The sequence below is a fragment of the Cyphomyrmex costatus genome, unplaced genomic scaffold, assembly GCF_001594065.2.
Source record: "Cyphomyrmex costatus isolate MS0001 unplaced genomic scaffold, Ccosl1.0 scaffold425, whole genome shotgun sequence".
Lineage (NCBI taxonomy): Eukaryota > Metazoa > Arthropoda > Insecta > Hymenoptera > Formicidae > Cyphomyrmex > Cyphomyrmex costatus.
This window is the reverse complement of record NW_017278480.1, coordinates 104,066-122,412: the sequence shown is the minus strand read 5'-3', so window position 1 is coordinate 122,412 and position 18,347 is coordinate 104,066. Positions and strand designations below refer to the sequence as shown.

The window sequence follows — 18,347 nt, the reverse complement described above, 5'->3', positions numbered from 1 at the left end:
TCGTAAAATATTATATATATTTCATAGGATATTATAAAACATAAGATATCCTGCCATATTCATATCCTTCCACCATACAGCAAATGTCCTCAGGATGCCTAGAGTATAGCACAGTGGCGTAACTACAGAGGGGTAAAGGGGGCTATGGCCCCGGGCCGTTGGGGCCCATGAAATTTAATTTAATTTTTACATTATCCATTTTTACATTACCTTGATATAAATCATTTCTAATAGATCTCTACAGCGAAAGATATGAATAACGCAAAAATAAAACGCCTATTTTAGCGATTTTAAGAGATTTTCCCAAAACTTAACATGATATGTCATCTTTACTGTCAAAGCTAAAATTTTATCAGAAATGAATTAATAAAACTTAAGACAAAAAATTAGCTTACAAAGATTTTTATTATATTAATTGTTATACTAAAAGCATAATAACTGTATAAATTACAAATGTGTGACGTATATTATTTCAAATTAATCATTTATTAGTATCGCCTAGCTGCAGCAAGCCCTTTGAAAATTTTGTTTGAACAAAAAATGGCTAAAATTGCAGGTTACAATATATTGAAATTTTATAATGATATACTTGCGATATCTCATGGAATTCCTTGGATATCCCACGAACATCATCTAAATAAGATGTCCGTAGGATCTCACACATGCGAACACTTGTACATTCTTTTGATATCCATTGGATAACTGGGATCATTACGGATATCACAAGATTATCGCAATATCCTAAAATAATGTCCGTTTGATATTCATAAAATAAAGTGTACTGTGTGGAAAGGCTCTTGTATATGATTATATACACATACTAATGTAATAAATATGTAGCAGCGTTGCATTCAGTTGCATTGCTACATTTTTCTAACTTTAGTAATCTTAGTAACCTTAATGAAACTTTGACGTTGTGTATTTGTGTAATAAACAGTAAAAATGACTCATCAATTGAGACATAAAAGATAATTTATTAAAAAGAAAACTCATTGGAAAAGATTGTATATGGTTACTGCATTTTCAAAGATGAAACCTCAAGATATTTATGCGTTGTGCAGTATGTCACATATTTTGTTTAAGTACATTTTTTAAACTAAATGGTTAATAATTTTGAAACTTTTTTATATATTCCTAACATTTATATATTCCTATTTTATAACGTACTCGTTTTTTATATTAATTCTAAAAATGGTATGGATGCTATAATTAATAATCTGACTTTAACTTGAATTGTGTATATGCATCATATGTTAAAACTACAAATTTTAATTGCAATTATCTAAACGATCAATATGTTTCTAATCACCCTAACATAAAGAACATTTCAACTGACTTGTATTTAAAATTTTAGCACATTCATAAGAAAATCATTTTATGCAAGTATTAAATTTGTCAGAAAAAATGGAAAAAATATTTCTTAATTTAACAAAAATTATTAACTAATTAAATAATATTAGTAAAAGGAAATTCTCAATATAATCCAATATCATTTCTATCATTTTCACAATCCTTAAAAAATTATTCTTTTTAGATTGTAATGATTTTTACGATTTTTACGATATTTTTTATAAAGTTAAGTGAATTACTTTTGATTATATAGGAATATTTATTAAACAACTAATATAGGAGATAAGGGCAAGAGCCAATAATTCCGTTAAAACCTTTTTTTTTTAAATTAATCTAATATATATTGCGAAGAATATCACATAATTATGGCGTTTCGTCCCAACTTCCACTACTGGACTCATCAGTAAGGCATTGTAGTGAAAAAAAAAGGTTTTAACGGAATTATTGGCTCTTGCCCTTATCTCCTATATTAGTTGTTTAATACATATTGAGCCTTATCTTAATCATTTATTTAACAGTCATTCATGGTAATAATCTGAAAAATCATGTTTTGTAAGTTGTGCTATTTTTAAAAGTTAGAGAACAATATGTGTGTGTGTATGTTATATGTACAAGTATGTTATGTACATATATTGTATACACATATGTATACATTTACACACGCAACTATCAAAACATGAAAGTATATGAAAGTAGCACAAAGACCGGAAAATCACCATTGGCAATGTTATCTGCGTGCTATCAGCTGTTTGCGCTAATCGATACGCAATTACATCGGTTGGATATATTTCGATCCTGCAACGTATTTTGACTAAAAACTTATAGCTGTTGCGAGTACATTGGACGGTGCGTTATATGTTATTGCATCACACGAACAAAAATATAACAAGAAAAATATTATTGTGATTGAAACTCGTATTACGCGATATATAGCAAAGCCTATAGAACGTATTCGTGAGAATACTTAATATAAGAGTTACACAATAGAAAAATGCTCTCGATATGAACGTTGCTCCATGTAATGTTCTATTCTCATCCTCATCCTCTTCCTACTTCACCTCTTCCTCGCCCACTTGAGCGTGAAAACATGCACGCCTCTTGCTCGGAGCATTTTCCCACGGCGGAGAATTCGCGATACAAATATTTGACGGAATTCCGTTTTCAACGCGACAAATGATGTACTTCCCTTGTAAAATAAAAAAGATCCATTGCTTTTGCTCACGTAAGGAAAGAAAGCGAGGAAAAATTGACACATATCTGAAAAGAAAGACCTATGCGATTTTTTGCCGTAACATCGACTCCACGAGTCTTATCCTGAAAAAATAGTAGCAAAACCTTAGAATAAAAGTCAGAATTGTAAAAAGCACTAGTTTTCCATATATTTAAATGAAATAAATTACAAGTTTTCTACGTAAAAATGTATAAAAGAGAAAAAAGCACATTACTCTTTTCTTTTTTTAAATGTAATACTACCATAGATGAAAATTTAGAACATTTATTTCTCTTTTCAAGATAGAAACGTGTGAGTCATGAGGCGCGCTTGTATTATTATTTCTGAATCAACCAGCATTTTGATACATTCAAAGTAGATTCTTTCGATATATTTTTCGTATAGATGCAAAAGTATTTTGCAACGCGTTTTCCAGTGTGTTAAGGCGCGTTGAGACGTGAAAGTGACAGTCGCGTGAACACGCGGAACGTTGCGTTTATATCCGTTAATCGAGTAGAAACGCGTTTCATACGAAGTAGTAATAAGACCCTTAAATACGTGTCATATTATAAATAAGTGTCATATTATAAATAAGTGTTTACAAGCCTGTAAATATGTATATAATTTTCATCGTTATTAAAATTATTCACTATTATAACATCGTCGAGTTGTTTTATTGTTGGCTTTTCATGTGCTACAAATTCCCGCCTTAATTATATATGTAAAGGTGCTTTTTCATGCGCAGCACGCTGCAGCAGCAATTCGTTACTATTGGTTAAGAATTTTATGTAAGCTAGATGACCCACTTCCGGCGCAAATACATTTTGCCGCAGTTCGTTGAAGTTGAACCGAACGAACAGCAAGCAGCAAGCGGCAAAATCGAGAAAGCGTACAATATGTCCGTCGTTTCATTATGAAAATATTATTTATTGCAATAAATATTAGGAAAATAAACGAAAAATGGCTTCGGATAAGGTACGGATACATGTTTGTAAATTAGATCATTTTATACTTTACCACAAATTTGAAAAAGTAAAGTGTAAAGTATAAAATGATCTAATTTACAAACATTCGTACCTTATCCGAAGCCATTCTTCGTTTATTTTCCTAATATTTATTGCAATAAATAATATTGCCTCGATTTTGCCGCTTGCTGCTTGCTGTTCGTTCGGTTCAACTTCAACGAACTGCGGCAAAATGTATTTTGCGCCGGAAGTGCGTCATCTAGCTTACATAAAATTTATTTAATTTTTTACATAAAATTCTTAACCAATAGTAACGAATTGCTGCTGCAGCGTGCTGCGCATGAAAAAGTACCTTAAGGATAAATATCTCGGTACGTATGTAAGCCGAGTAAGAATGTATAGCAGGATCGGGAAAGTTCGGAAGGAAAATATGTATATCCGACGACGGCGAGACCGTGAAATGACTCGCAAATTTGAACAGTCCATTCCGAACCGTCGCCGCATATTGACAAAATAAAGATTGCTCTTGAAAGATACTTAAGTAACGAGTGCTTTATTCTCCTCGGCTCTTGTAAAATAGCTAACATATAAAAATATTGATTTTCTTTCTTATAATAATCATAAAAACATTTCTCTATTATAATTATTATAAAAGATATTGTTCGCGCCAAAATGTCGCGAGAGTTTAGTTAGGTTGTGAGCGCGCAAAATGTTATGGCGCCAACCGTGGATTTTGATAGGGCGCTGCGATCACGTGACGCGAACAGTATTCGAGGCAGTTAGTTGTTAGTTCGTCACGACGCCTGTAAACGAGCAGGCACGTTTTTCTGTAGAGAGATGAGAAAATAAAGCGAGGAAAAGATACGTGTGTGAACGCATTTCTTTCAACCCGCAACATTGGTCCTTCGAGCCGGATCCTTCGCAGTACAGCGAATTCCGGAGAGACACGGGTAGCAATCGTCGGCCGTGGAACAGGCACCGAGATCACCCGGCATACAAACAGGCAGCAATCTTCGGCTGTGGACAAAGCACCGAGATCGCCCATTACACAGGTGTGACTTCTGGAAGGAGGTTAAGAAGCAAAAAAATCCATCGAGTCAACGAGTTTCGTCGAGGATTCCAAGCGTCGATTTCCAAGCTAAGTAGCATAACCTAACGATTCAATCGCGAATCTCGATTCCGTCGATACTTCTTCTTCTTCTTATTTAGTTAATGGCACCCGCCTCCAAATAATAGATAGGTCGACACGGCCAGATCACGTCACAAATGAAAATCGTATCAAAATGTCGGGCGAACGGATGATGCAATGCCCGCGAGAATGGCGTTGCTCGACCGGTATCTGGGCGCCTGCGTCTACGACGTCGTCACGTCGCAATAACGCGCGTCATGAGAGCCCGAGTCGTCGAAGGGTGCAAGATGACGAACAATCGAGACGAGCACAACCATCGGACACGCATCGAGTAAATCTAACTTATGGCACCACGCCTCCCAATAATGGGAAGGCGATACTGCCAGATCACGTCTTTAATAAAATCGTACGAAAAATATGAAAACGAACAAATAGGACAAAACAATGCACGGTCAAAGTCGGCAACACTTTCAAAAATATACGGTAGAAAGCACCCGACCGAAACGCGTCCGCCTCGGCCGAGTGGTTCATCAGAACTGATTCCGTCGATACGAGTACAATGCCGGAAACAGGAAAGCTCGTGAAAACACGCGGTAGAATCAAGGCGCAAATGACGCGTGCGCGTAATTGGATTAGAGTTTTCGATGAACAAAGCCATTCAATAGAGGAGGTAGAGGTTAGGTTAGCAGCAATACAACGTGCATGGAACGAATTTTGTGAAACGCAAGACGCTCTCGAGGAATTAGACGCAGAATTCGAAAACGATGGCGAGCGCGAGGCATTCGAGTCAGAATATTATGCAACTTCGGCAGCGGCAAAGGCGCTTATCGCACAGCATGAGAGAACGCGAATGAACGCGCGAGAAATACGCAACGCTGACAATCATGGCTTCGGCAACGCGACTAACGCAGTAGATAAGATAAAACTTCCGCCAATCAACTTGCCTACATTTGACGGATCATACGATCAGTGGCCGAATTTTCGAGATACCTTTAGGGCAGTTATCGATGAAAATAGTAACTTAACAGACATCAAAAAATTGTACTATTTAAAGTTAGCACTTAAAGGTGTAGCGGCAGAAATACTAGAATCCATGGAATTGTCCGCCGACAACTAGATGTCGCGTGGAACATTCTCGAAAGTCGTTTCGAGAATAAGCGCGTTTTGGTCCACCATCACTTGCAAGCACTTGTAGAGTTCCCAGTAATGCAAAAGGAATCATCTACAGGATTGCGTCAATTATTAGATCATACCGAAAAGCACGTTCGCGCTCTAAAAAAGCTTGGTGAGCCCACAGATCAATGGGGCACCATCCTTGTTTATTTAACAACCGCTAAGTTTGACAATACGACAAAACGTGAGTGGGAAACCAAAACGTCGGCAAGGGAAGTTGCTACATATACGCAATTCATTGAATTTACTAATCGATTCATTGATTTTTTACTAATCGATGCGTTATGCTAGAGACATTAAAACTCGATAAATCAAAAGGCGCGAAATTATCAAGTAGCGATACGAGTCATAAGTCAAGTAACGCGAATAAAAAGGCAATTGCCGCGGTAACAGCCGAGGCCAAGTCAGATAAATGTTTAGCATGCAATCAAGGAAACCATCGGTTATATCATTGTCCGAGTTTTCTTAACTTAGCTCCTCCGGCGAGGAGTAAGGAGGTAAAACGCTTGAAATTGTGTTTTAATTGTTTTAAGGGCGACCACAGTGTTGAATCGTGCAACGCCAGCACATGCCGAGTATGTCATAAGAAACACAACACGCTACTGCATATTCCGAAGGACGAAGGTACAGAGCACGGAAGTGGGAGTCAAAACTCCACCGTCAAATCCCAGGCATTCACGGAATCACAAGCCACTAGTGTGGTACATCACGCCGTTCGACTCAACGAACGCGGATTATTAGCAACGGCTATCATCAAGATTCAGGACAAACGAGGAGACTTTCAAGAAGCTCGTGCGTTCCTCGATCCTGGATCACAGTCAAACTTCATGACGAAAGATCTTTGCGAGCGTTTAGGCCTTCCACAGAGAAGGAATCACATGCATATTCGTGGTATTGACAACGTACAGACAACAGCACTTACAGAAACTCACGCCACGATACAATCTAAATTTAACGCTTTCAAGGTGGGGCTTCATTTCTCGATATTACCCGAAATTACGGTCAATCTTCCATTATCAGAGATCAACAAGAATCATTTACAAATACCTGAGACGATCACTTTAGTTGATCCGTCATTTCACATCCCTGGGCAGCGATCATGTAACTTTTCCCCTAGAGCGGAAAGGCGAAAAGTGAAAGATTTCACGTGAACTTATGATCATAGAACTCGGCGAAACGTTGAAACGTGAAACTTTTCACGTGAATTTTTCCGCCATCAAATGTGATAGCGGGAAGGTGAAAGTTTAGTGACTCGAAGTAACTAGAACATTGAGATGCAAGAAACGTTTCTAGTTTCTAAAGTTATCATCCAAGGAGAACAAAACAATCAAAATAATATCAATATGACGTCAAATTGACATTATTTTGATTGTCTTTAAAACAATTCTTTAAAACAATCTTTTTTTTTTATTAATGATATTTCTAAGATTATATAGATTTTTATAAGTATAAATGGTAAACATTTACATTTCACTATTATCACGTTATTCATCATAATATATACATTTCCTTTTGTTTACTTGTAACATTCATTGTTATTGCTTTATTTGTTTATTTGTTTTATTTACTATCTATCAGTGATTTACAAGGTAAATAAGGTTATCTCTCATTTTTGGTAATTTCACTTTCCGCTCATTAGTTATATAATCGCACTATATTCGTGGAAAAGTTCGCGTGAAATCACTAAGTGAAAAGTGAAAAGTGAAAAGTTCCACTGGAAATTACATGATCGCTGCCCAGAAGGATAGATGTACTACTAGGAGGCTCTATATTCTGGGAACTATTGTGTGTCGGTCAGATCAAATTAGGGAAGAATCAGCCGATCGCACAGAAAACAAAGCTCGGTTGGATCATTGCCGGACCTATAAGTTTCAAAGGATACAATGAGAGTTCAATTGTGTCCGTAAGTTCCATTTCCGCTGTCATCACCATTAAAACACAACTCGAACGCTTCTGGCAAATAGAAGAATGCAACGTTCAATTAGAGGCATCAGAGAACTTTGCGAATCGGAATTTGATCAAACACATAGACGCAACGCAGCTGGTCGTTTCGAAGTTCGATTATCACTATGCGAGCGTAGATCGACTCGGACATTCTCGTGATATCGCTATCAAGCGACTACGACACATGGAACGGAAATTTACGAAATCTCCAGAGATAAAGCAACAATATAAAATATTCATGCAAGAATATGAAGAGTTAAATCACATGACCGAAATTTCAAATCAAGAGGACTCTCAGACAAGCCTCTACCTACCACATCATGCAGTTGTGAAACCCGATAGTGTCACCACAAAGCTCAGAGTGGTATTCGACGCATCCTGTCCCACATCTTCAGGAGTGTCACTCAATAACATACTGCACACCGGGCCTACCATTCAGCAGGATCTACTTTCCATAATATTGAGATTTCGTCAACATCGATTTGTTATTACAGCAGACATTAAACAAATGTACAGACAAATACTTGTGCAAGATGATCAACGAGACTTACAAAGAATCGTGTGGAGGCCTGATACAAGCGAACCAATTCGTGATTATCGTCTCAACACCATCACATATGGTATGGCCAGTTCACCATTCTTGGCAATCTGATGTCTATATCAGCTCGCACTCGAGAATCAGGACAAATATCCGGAAGCAAGCAAGGTCATACGCAATGACTTCTATGTTGACGATCTATTGTCTGGTAGTAACGATATAAGCACGCTATAACGGCTTAAAACTGAATTAATCGAAATTTTGCAATCTTCAGGATTTTCATTTAGTTAGGTTGTGAGCGCGCAAAATGTTATGGCGCCAACCGTGGATTTTGATAGGGCGCTGCAATCACGTGACGCGAACAGTATTCGAGGCAGTTAGTTGTTAGTTCGTCACGACGCCTGTACACGAGCAGGCACGTTTTTCTGTAGAGAGATGAGAAAATAAAGCGAGGAAAAGATACGTGTGTGAACGCATTTCTTTCAACCCGCAACAGATATTCTGTTTTTTCTCTAATTAAGTGCAGTTTCTTGTATAAGATAATTCAGGGAAAAAAGATGGCACAAAAGGGAAGATGCCACTTTATTTATATTTTTGTCATAGAATATTAGCTATTGTGACTGCGTAGAAGTATGTAGTAGACTAAGTAGACAATGTGCAAAAAGCGCAATTATCAAAAAGTTCGTGTCAATTCGGTTTTAACATTTTTTTAAATAATAATTTTTTTATTTAATACATATGCTATTCTAAAAATAATCAGTTTTTTATTATTATATTAGGTATGGAAATAAGTTTCCGCCCATTGTAGAGAGACGTCGTTAGTAGCATTGCTTGTGTGTTTGATAGAACGGCAATTGTTTTTGAAAGGTGTGTGTTCAAACTTTTGAGCACAATAGTTGGCATTCGTTCGAAGCATAAAAAAGAGTAACTTTTTTTGCGTTGAAGATGTCGGAATTTATTCCAAAAAAGCAACATTTGCGGGAAGTTTTATTCCATTATTTTATTTTAAAGAAAAGTGCTGCGGAAACGCATCGTTTTTGCTCGTAGATATTTACGGTAAGCATGCTCCATCGAATAATGCTTGTAAAGAATGGTTTCGGCGATTCAACAATGGTGATTTTGACGTGTTGTGCATCTGGTGGGATCAAAGGGATGTTATATATTATGAGCTGCTCAAACCGTCCGAAATCATCACTGGCGATTGTTATCGACTATAACTGATACGTTTAAATCAAGCTTTGAAAAAAAAACGACCGGTGTTCACTCTTTGAGAGATGAAAATAACCAAAATGTTTGAATTTCTTCTAAAATGTCCTTTATTCGTTCTTACAAAATTTCCCGAGGATCGTTTACATAAACTTCTTCTTCCGAACCTCCATCTTACACTCCTCTCACGCCAGTCCCCCTAATCCTCGCGAGGACGACTTACCGATCGGACGCAATTTTCCGTCGATAAGTAACGCGCAGTTACCTACTACTCGCATTAACATGTCGCCCGCCTTGAAAGGCTAGACTTTCAAAAACAAAAACCAAAATAAAAGAAACGAAAAAACAGTGTGGATTGCTTACTCTATTCTATCGGTAAGATACATAATCGCGTGACCGGACGTGATAACACTCCCTTTGCAGTCTTGACATTAACGATTCGGATATGCTTATCGTGACCTGGATGGCATTCCACAATTCTCCCTAACGGCCACTGCATAGATGGAAGATGATCTTCTTGCAAGATTACCATCATGCCATTTTTAATAGTAGACACTTGATCTTCACGATTCCACTTGATTCTTTTTTGAAGGGTTGACAGGTACTCTCTGGACCACCGTGACCAAAAGGATTGTACGAGTTTTGTAAGATACTGAAAACGATTAAGTCTGTTATTGGGCATTTCCGTTAGAGAACATTGTGGAATGGCATTGAGAGGGGCTCCAATTAAAAAATGTCCAGGAGTTAGCACTTGCAGATCTGTTGGATCTGTCGATAATGGCGTCAATGGTCGTGAATTAAGCACGGCTTCAATTTGAGTCAATATTGTGTACATTTCCTCGAACGAAAGGAGTGCTTCACCAAGTATTTTTCTTAGATGCGTCTTTACGGATTTGATACCTGCCTCCCAAATGCCACCCATATGGGGAGAATATGGAGGTATAAAATGCCATTGAATGGCTTGTTTCATGCAATAATTATGGATTGTCTCTTGATGGGAGGCCGTTCTTATTAATTTGAAAAATTCTTGTAACTCTCTACTTGCTCCCTTAAAATTACTACCATTGTCTGAATGTATGTGAGTGCATAAACCGCGACGGGCTATAAAACGTTTTAGTGCATTCAAGAAAGCTGCTGTACTCAGGTCAGAGACCAACTCTATGTGGATAGCCTTGGTGGCCATACAAACGAATACACATATATAAGCCTTGCCAGTTTTGTTTCGACTAAGTTTTATGTTAAATGGACCGCCGTAGTCTATGCCCACATTGACGAACGCACGGGTGCCCATGACACGGGACACCGGCAAATCGCCCATAATCTGACGCACGTGACGCGGTCGCGCGCGGAAACAAACAGTACACTTATGCAATACTTGTCTAATCGCGGATTTTGCGGATATTATCCAGAAAGACTCTTGTAAGGTGGCGAGCAACGCCTGTGGTCCTAGATGCAAATTCCTGAGATGTTCGTCACGAATGATTATTCGAGTGACATGGTTATGTGCTGGCAACACAATCGGATGTCGTTGTTCATACTCTAACTGCGCATTAGCTAGCCGTCCTCCTACTCTGATGATCCCGTCCTGATCGAGAAAAGGATGTAAAGTGAGCAATGCACTATTATGCTTGACGCATTGTCTGTTTTTCAAATCGGCTATTTCTTGTGAGAAGCTATGAGTTTGGATGTCTCGAATGATGATCATCTGGGCTCGTTCTAACTCGTTGACAGTTAAAGGACGGAGACGATTTTGAGTTGTTGTCTGACGGGGTGATCTCCAACGAAGGCAGTATCCCACGATTCTTTTAAGACGATTAAATGACGAACATCGTTCCCAGATCTCATTTGTATTTGAAATGTGTAGACACGTAATGACGCTTGATTTTGTTTCAGGGAGTTCACCCGCTGGTAGTGATATGTCCTTGGTGATTTGCGCTTCTGGATTGAGCAGCCACTCAGGGCCTTGCCACCAAAGCTTAGACACTTTTAATTGCGCCGGAGTTCTTCCCCGCGTGATTAGATCAGCAGGATTGTCCTCCGACCTCACATGATGCCATTGATTTCTTTCAGTCAGCTGTTGAATCTCATTGACTCTGTTTGCGACAAAGGTCTTTCGTAAATAGGGCTCTTGACTGATCCATGCTAATACAATTGTTGAATCACACCAAAAAGCCTGCGAGTCTATCGGAATAGAGAATGCATCCTTAACTTGCTGCACTAATTTTGCCAATAACAAGGCACCGCACAACTCCAATCGTGGTATGGAGATTGTTTTCAAAGGTGCAACTCGTGATCTCGCACAAAGAAGTCGCACGATCCGATTCCCGTGCTTATCGCTTGATAATAGGTAGATGCATGCGCCATAAGCATTCTCAGACGCATCTGAAAATCCATGCAATTTAATTCTTACTGGATTTTGACAGATTACAACACGTGGGATGCGAATATCAGTTATCGCAGATAGCGCCTCCAAGTAGGCATTCCATTCTATATACATTTCACTTGGTAACGGTTCATCCCATCCGAGTTTCAACTGCCACATTCGTTGAAGTAATATTTTCACCGTGATGATCACTGGTCCCACTAACCCAAGCGGGTCGAATAGTTGTGAAGATGTTGACAACACTTTACGCTTCGTGGTTTGTTGCTCCACTCTTGGAAAGGTGGCCGCATACTGAAATGTGTCGCAGTGAGAATTCCACGTAAGACCGAGGGTTTTTACCTCGTCGCCAATGCTTGTGACCTGCACTGCTTCTTCTTTGGTGGGTGGGATGAGCGATGGTTCATTGGAATTCCATTTTGCTAATTGGAAACCCGCCGATTCTAGAATCTGAATGACATCTCGCTGTAAGACCTGTAGCTCACTTATACTACCGCCTCCAGTCAGCAAATCGTCGACGTAAAAATCTTGTAGTATGACTCGGCTTGCCGCTGCATAAGCCTGTTGATTATCTATTGCTGCCTGATGTAAAGCCCGGATGGCCATAAATGGTGCTGACGCTAATCCGTACGTCACAGTATTCAACGTGTATTCTTGTATAGGTTGACTGCTATCCGCTCTCCACAGTATCCGCTGTAAATCGCGCTGCTCTTCACTCACATTGACCTGGCGATACATTTTGACGATGTCCGCTGTGAAGACAAACTGGTGTTGTCGAAATCGTAACACTGTTGTGAATAAAGTTGATTGAATAGTAGGTCCGACTCTCAATATGTCGTTGAGGGCTACACCAGAGTCAGTCTTGGCTGAGCCGTCAAAGACGACGCGCAACTTCAGGTGATTTTGACTCTTGGTCACCACGGCGTGGTGCGGAAGGTAATGCGTTTGTTTATTTGTGGCTTCGCTTTCAGATACTAGGCTCATGTGCCCCAGCTCCATATAACTGCTCATGAATTTGACATACTGCTCTTTTATTTCAGGTTGTCGCGATAATTTCTTCTCTAACTTGTAGAATCTTGTTAATGCATGATGGCGAGATTCACCCAATTGGCTGGGATCCACCAGAAATGGCATGCTGACCGTGAATCTTCCGTCTACATCTCGTTTGTATGTTCTCAAGAAATGCTCCTCGCATATTTCGTCACTCACTGATCGTGGTGGTTGCTGCGCGATTTCTTCAATGTTCCAGAATCTTTCCAATTGTTCGTGAAGTGATGCATTGGTAATTGTATGACTAAGTGCGGTCTGTTCGTTATCATACGTCGTGCCTCCTGCTACAATCCAGCCCAGGCATGTTTTTTGAAGAATAGGTTGATTTTTACCCAGGCTTACCTTGCCGACGCAAAGCAACTCCCAAAATATGCTGGCACCCACCAATGCTTCAACTTTGTCAGGAATGTGAAACGTATCATCAGCTAGTGTCAACCTTGATGGAATCTTGAGGTGATCTCGATTGACTGGTGTCAATGGCAATTTATCGATTACTTGCTCGGCCACTAAAAACCTTGACTTAGTTTTGTACGCTGTGCACTTTGACTGCATGACTGCTTCCGCTGATTCTTGAAGTTCGACTGAGGAACCAAGACCCCTAACCAAGCAATTCTGTTTCTGTGTTATTAACTTCAAACGTTGACAAAGATTTCGCGATATAAAATTAAATTGTGACCCGGAATCAAGCAACACTCTGCATTCAACGAACGTTCCCTCATTCCCGTGCATTCGCACCCGTGCGGTTGACAAAAGAATTCGCGATGGCGCCCGGTAATAATCTTTATTTACGACGGTGAGAGCAACGCTTTGATCAGATTCTGAATTATTCTTAGCTTCGACCTGATTTGATATTACTATTTGATCTTCAGGATGCAATAACGTGTTATGTTTGCTATCGCACTTTTTACAATGCGTCGAAATGCAATTCGCTGCTATATGGTTACTTCGCAAACAATTCCGACATAACCTACGTTCCTTTACTATCGCTTGTCGCTTTGAAACATCTAATGCCTGAAACTTAGCGCACGAATAGATTACATGTGATTCTTCTTGACAATATGCACATTTACGCAGAATAGATTTTTCGCTACTGGCTGCCGCAAATGAATTCGAATGTTCGCCTGATTTAGCTTGTCCTGACTGCTTTCGGTCAGCTCGCTTTGATTGTGACTTCTGTACATCTGCTTTTACATTTTCTGGTTCGAGAATTAAACATCGCTCTTCGATAAAATCGGTTAAAGTACTCACGCTAATGTCTTCTTGATCTTTGATATGCGCTCTCCATTCACGTCTAGTAATATTGTCCAACTTAGACGTTAAAATGTGAATCATTATTGCATTCCAGTTACTTGCCCCGAGTTGCTCGAGAGCTCGAAGATGTCTGAACATGCCATCCAACGTCTGTCTCAATTGTACGCCAGATTCCTTTTGCATGACGGGAATGTCGAGCAATAATTGCAAATGACGACTAGTAATCGCGGTTTTATCCTCGTATCGACGTTTCAACAATGACCACGCGATCGCGTAATTGGCAGCAGATGACTCTAATGAATGAATGACTTCAGCGGCACGTCCCTTCAATGCTGACCGCAAATAATACATGCGCTGAATATCCGAAAGATCTGTATTGGAATCGATAAGCCCTTGGAATGCATCACGAAATTGCAACCATTGCTCAGAATTCCCATCGAAAGATGGAAGGCTCATGACTGGCAACTTAACCTTCCTTTCATGTGTATGTCCATTGTTTCCAGTGTTGTTTTCACTGCTACCTGCTACCTGTAACTGTTGGCCGTGTGCCTGATTAATTTGCAATCGTCGACTATTGACAAGAGCACGTGCTCTGCCAATTGCCGAACAATACTTATCGTCTAATTCTAAACGTGCATTGTCGGACTCATCGAGGTCCTCAATCTTTGTTTGAAGTACATCAAATCCAGACCATGCATGCTGTAAGAATTCGATCCGTGTTTCTAACACTTCTACCGGATCGGTCGATTCGCGAAAACGCTCAATGAATGTCTCAAAGTTTGTGAGACGCGTCTTGTATGTAGCGCGCGTACGCTTCAACGCGCCAATCTCGCTTTGTGTCATTGTTACTTACCAATGTTTGCAACTTACCGTTAATACGTGCTACTTAGCCTACCAAAAATTGCAATTATGCTGTGCTCAATTCGTTTGTGTTGATATGAAAAGTCGACTGGCTAACCTTTCCCCTGCAATGTTATAGTTACGTGCCGTTTGCAATACGGTGAATTATCGCAATAATCTGACTCGTCTGTATGTGCTATTTCGCTGGACAGTCCACCGTTGGATAGCTTCGACAACTATGGCTGCAACGCTTCCTTGTGTACACACTTGTATACCGATTATTCGTCCACACTCTGTGTGTGGGATCCGGCTCGAAGGACCAAAATTATGTTCACTCTTTGAGAGATGAAAATAACCAAAATGTTTGAATTTCTTCTAAAATGTCCTTTATTCGTTCTTACAAAATTTCCCGAGGATCGTTTACATAAACTTCTTCTTCCGAACCTCCATCTTACACTCCTCTCACGCCAGTCCCCCTAATCCTCGCGAGGACGACTTACCGATCGGACGCAATTTTCCGTCGATAAGTAACGCGCAGTTACCTACTACTCGCATTAACAACCGGAATAGGACAATAGGCACAACAAGCTGATTCTGTTACATGACAACGCTAGGCCACACGTTGCAAAATCGGTCAAGAAATACTTGGAAGGAGTAAAGTGGGAAATTCTGCCCCACCCGCCGTATTCACCGGACTTTGCTCTTCAGATTTCCATTTGTTCCAATCCATGCAGTCGGCCTTTGCTGGAGAACGATTCAATTCTTATGAAGGTATCAAAAAATGGCTTGATGAATGGATCGCTTCAAAAGAACCAGATTTTTTCGTTCGAGGAATTCGCTTATTACCAGAAAAGTGGAAGAAAATTGTCGCTTCCGAAGGAGCACACTTTGAATAACTCACTTATATACGGTTTGTTTAAATAAACACATATTTTTCATTTAAAAAGGACGGAAACTTATTCCCATACCCAATAGGGTAAACTCGGTATATACGCCGCGTCAAGAAATACGCCGCAGAAGTCAGAAAAAATAGAAGAAGTGGGGATAATTTTCCGTCAATTACTTTGTTACATGCCTTTATGGTATATTAATATTATGTTACGTTTTCAATTCTTTACTGTTAATATTAATGAAATTATTGCGAGTTAAATCGATTTTTTACTGTAATAAGTAGTGCCATCATAATTTATAATCTACATAAAATGATTATTATAGAGCGCGTGTAAAAGACTTAGAGGTTATTTTGCAATACATATGTGTAGAGGAATAGTAAAGCATGTTGTATAGCAAAATACAAGTGCTTTGCTCCTGTATTGTTTGTTTAAATAGTTGTCACATATATCCCATCTATTTGGGATATACGGCATTTTTAGCGAGCGGGATGCTGTGCCGCAGCACAGACGCTCTATTTAAGAAGTTTTTGTTAATTCTAACAATTATACATTGCATTAATGCATAAATGTTGATAAATCTTAAACGTTTAAAGATTAATTTCAAAGATTTGAAGTTATTTAAAAAAATTGTATTAAGTCCTATTTGTATTCCAATTTTCATTCTGAGCAATAAAAATTGTCATATATTAATAAACAATGCAAGTTACGTCGTCATTTTACATCTTATTTATAGATTATTTGTGATTTTCTTATGAATTATATACGAGTGGCTATATTATTCCCACCCCTCCCCCCCCCCTATGGGATAAATGGCAAAAATGCAGGGGTTTGAAAAAGTTACTTTTTAATATAGAAAATAAATTATTTTGGATTTCTAATATTTTTTTTATAGTAGTAGATGATACAAAGTTTTTATTGGACTTGGTTAGGTGGTATGACTGAGAGTGGGTGCGTGTGACGATAGCTGTTTTATTTTGTTGGCGATTTATGTAATAAGAGCGTTTTGAGCGAAGAGAAGGTGTGTATCCGATAGAGCGTAGCGTGTACCCATAGAGTACGTGGAGGAGAGGCTACTCGTAAGGTATAGGATTAGAAATCAGAAGAGTTTAGAGGTAGGTTACGGAAGGAGGTTAGGATGCCGAAAGACACGGCGGGTATAATGGAAAAGGCGGGAAAAGGTAAAGTGGATCCGAAGCAGAAGAAATTAGTTACGGAAATTAAGGAGGCAGGAAAAAATATATCTTTTCAAATAGGAACGAAGGGGGGAGAGGAGGTAGAGGTAGGGGATGAGGTAAAGAATAGGTTTGAACAATATCAATAGGATTTTAAGGCTATGATGGACAGTTTTAGAGTCAAAGAAAGGATATGGGAGGATAAAATTAGGAAAGTGGAGGAAGGGGCGGTAGAGAGAGAGAACTGGTTTAGGGAGAAACTAGAGGAAGTAGATCGTGATTTTAAGAAAAAGATAGAAATTATAGAAAATAGGTGCCTGGCAAAAATAGAGGAAATGGAAAAGAGACTAAGATCAGATAGCAATTTAGAGGGAGAGGGGGAGAGGGAAGTCGCGAGTGCATATAGTGAGGACAGAAGTATGAGATATAAGAGTGATTGTAGTAGGGGAAGATCAAGATCTATAGGAAGCATAGGGAGGCTTAGTGTTAAGGAAATGGATACAATTAAGAGGTTAGTATGGGAAAAAGATAGGGATGAAAGGAGACTTAATATAGTGATAAAAGGAATAACAGAGACAGAGGTAGGATTGATGAAAGAGGCGGAAAGAAATAATGGGCAAAGGATTTTTTTAAAAGAAAAAGTGGGAGTTGAGTGTGAGATTGAAAAATGTTGGAAAAGCGGACCGGTGATAATAGTTAGGTTAAGAAATGAAAGCGAGAAGAAAGAGGTAATGGTTAACAAGCACAAATTAACCCATTAAAAATAAAACAAATAAAGGACTCTTTCTTTAAAAACATTATAAACATGGAAATGGCATTGTAAGAGTCAAACGAAAAGTAAATTAACAAACAATTAATACATATATTCTAAAATGAACTTATAAAATTTACATAAATGTAACGATTAAAAAACAGATGTTAATTACATTACTAGTTTCGACCACCAAATCTGGTCCTCTTCAGATGAAACACTTTACGTTGAAATGTACATAATTATGGAAAAACATCAATACATAAGAAAATCTTGTGCGTAGTTAAATATATAACTGAAAAAACAATAGAATGAACATATATTAATTAAAAGATTATAATCTTAAATTCTAAGAATGAAAATTAACGATGCGCAAAACATACCAAAAAATTTTTACAAATCTATACGTGAGAATATTAGTTGGTCCGTGAATCCATATATTTACAAAAATAGTCATAATGATAAATGTCACACAATAAGAAAACAGTAAAAAAA

The 18,347-nt window shown here is 38.7% G+C and overlaps 2 protein-coding genes across 2 annotated transcripts; one reads left to right on the top strand and one right to left on the bottom strand.

Annotated features, from left to right (window-relative positions):
* Positions 1-5,860: 5,860 nt before the first annotated feature.
* LOC108777262 (uncharacterized) lies at positions 5,861-8,423 on the top strand. Its single transcript, XM_018544100.1, has 4 exons — positions 5,861-6,011; positions 6,119-6,324; positions 6,445-6,960; positions 7,626-8,423. Exons 1-4 carry the CDS (start codon positions 5,861-5,863, stop codon positions 8,421-8,423), a joined length of 1,671 nt encoding a protein of 556 aa, XP_018399602.1.
* A 1,456-nt stretch (positions 8,424-9,879) lies between these two features.
* On the bottom strand, positions 9,880-15,039 carry LOC108777260 (uncharacterized). The gene has a single exon (XM_018544099.1). It carries the CDS (start codon positions 15,037-15,039, stop codon positions 9,880-9,882), a length of 5,160 nt encoding a protein of 1,719 aa, XP_018399601.1.
* Between the last annotated feature and the right edge of the window lie 3,308 nt (positions 15,040-18,347).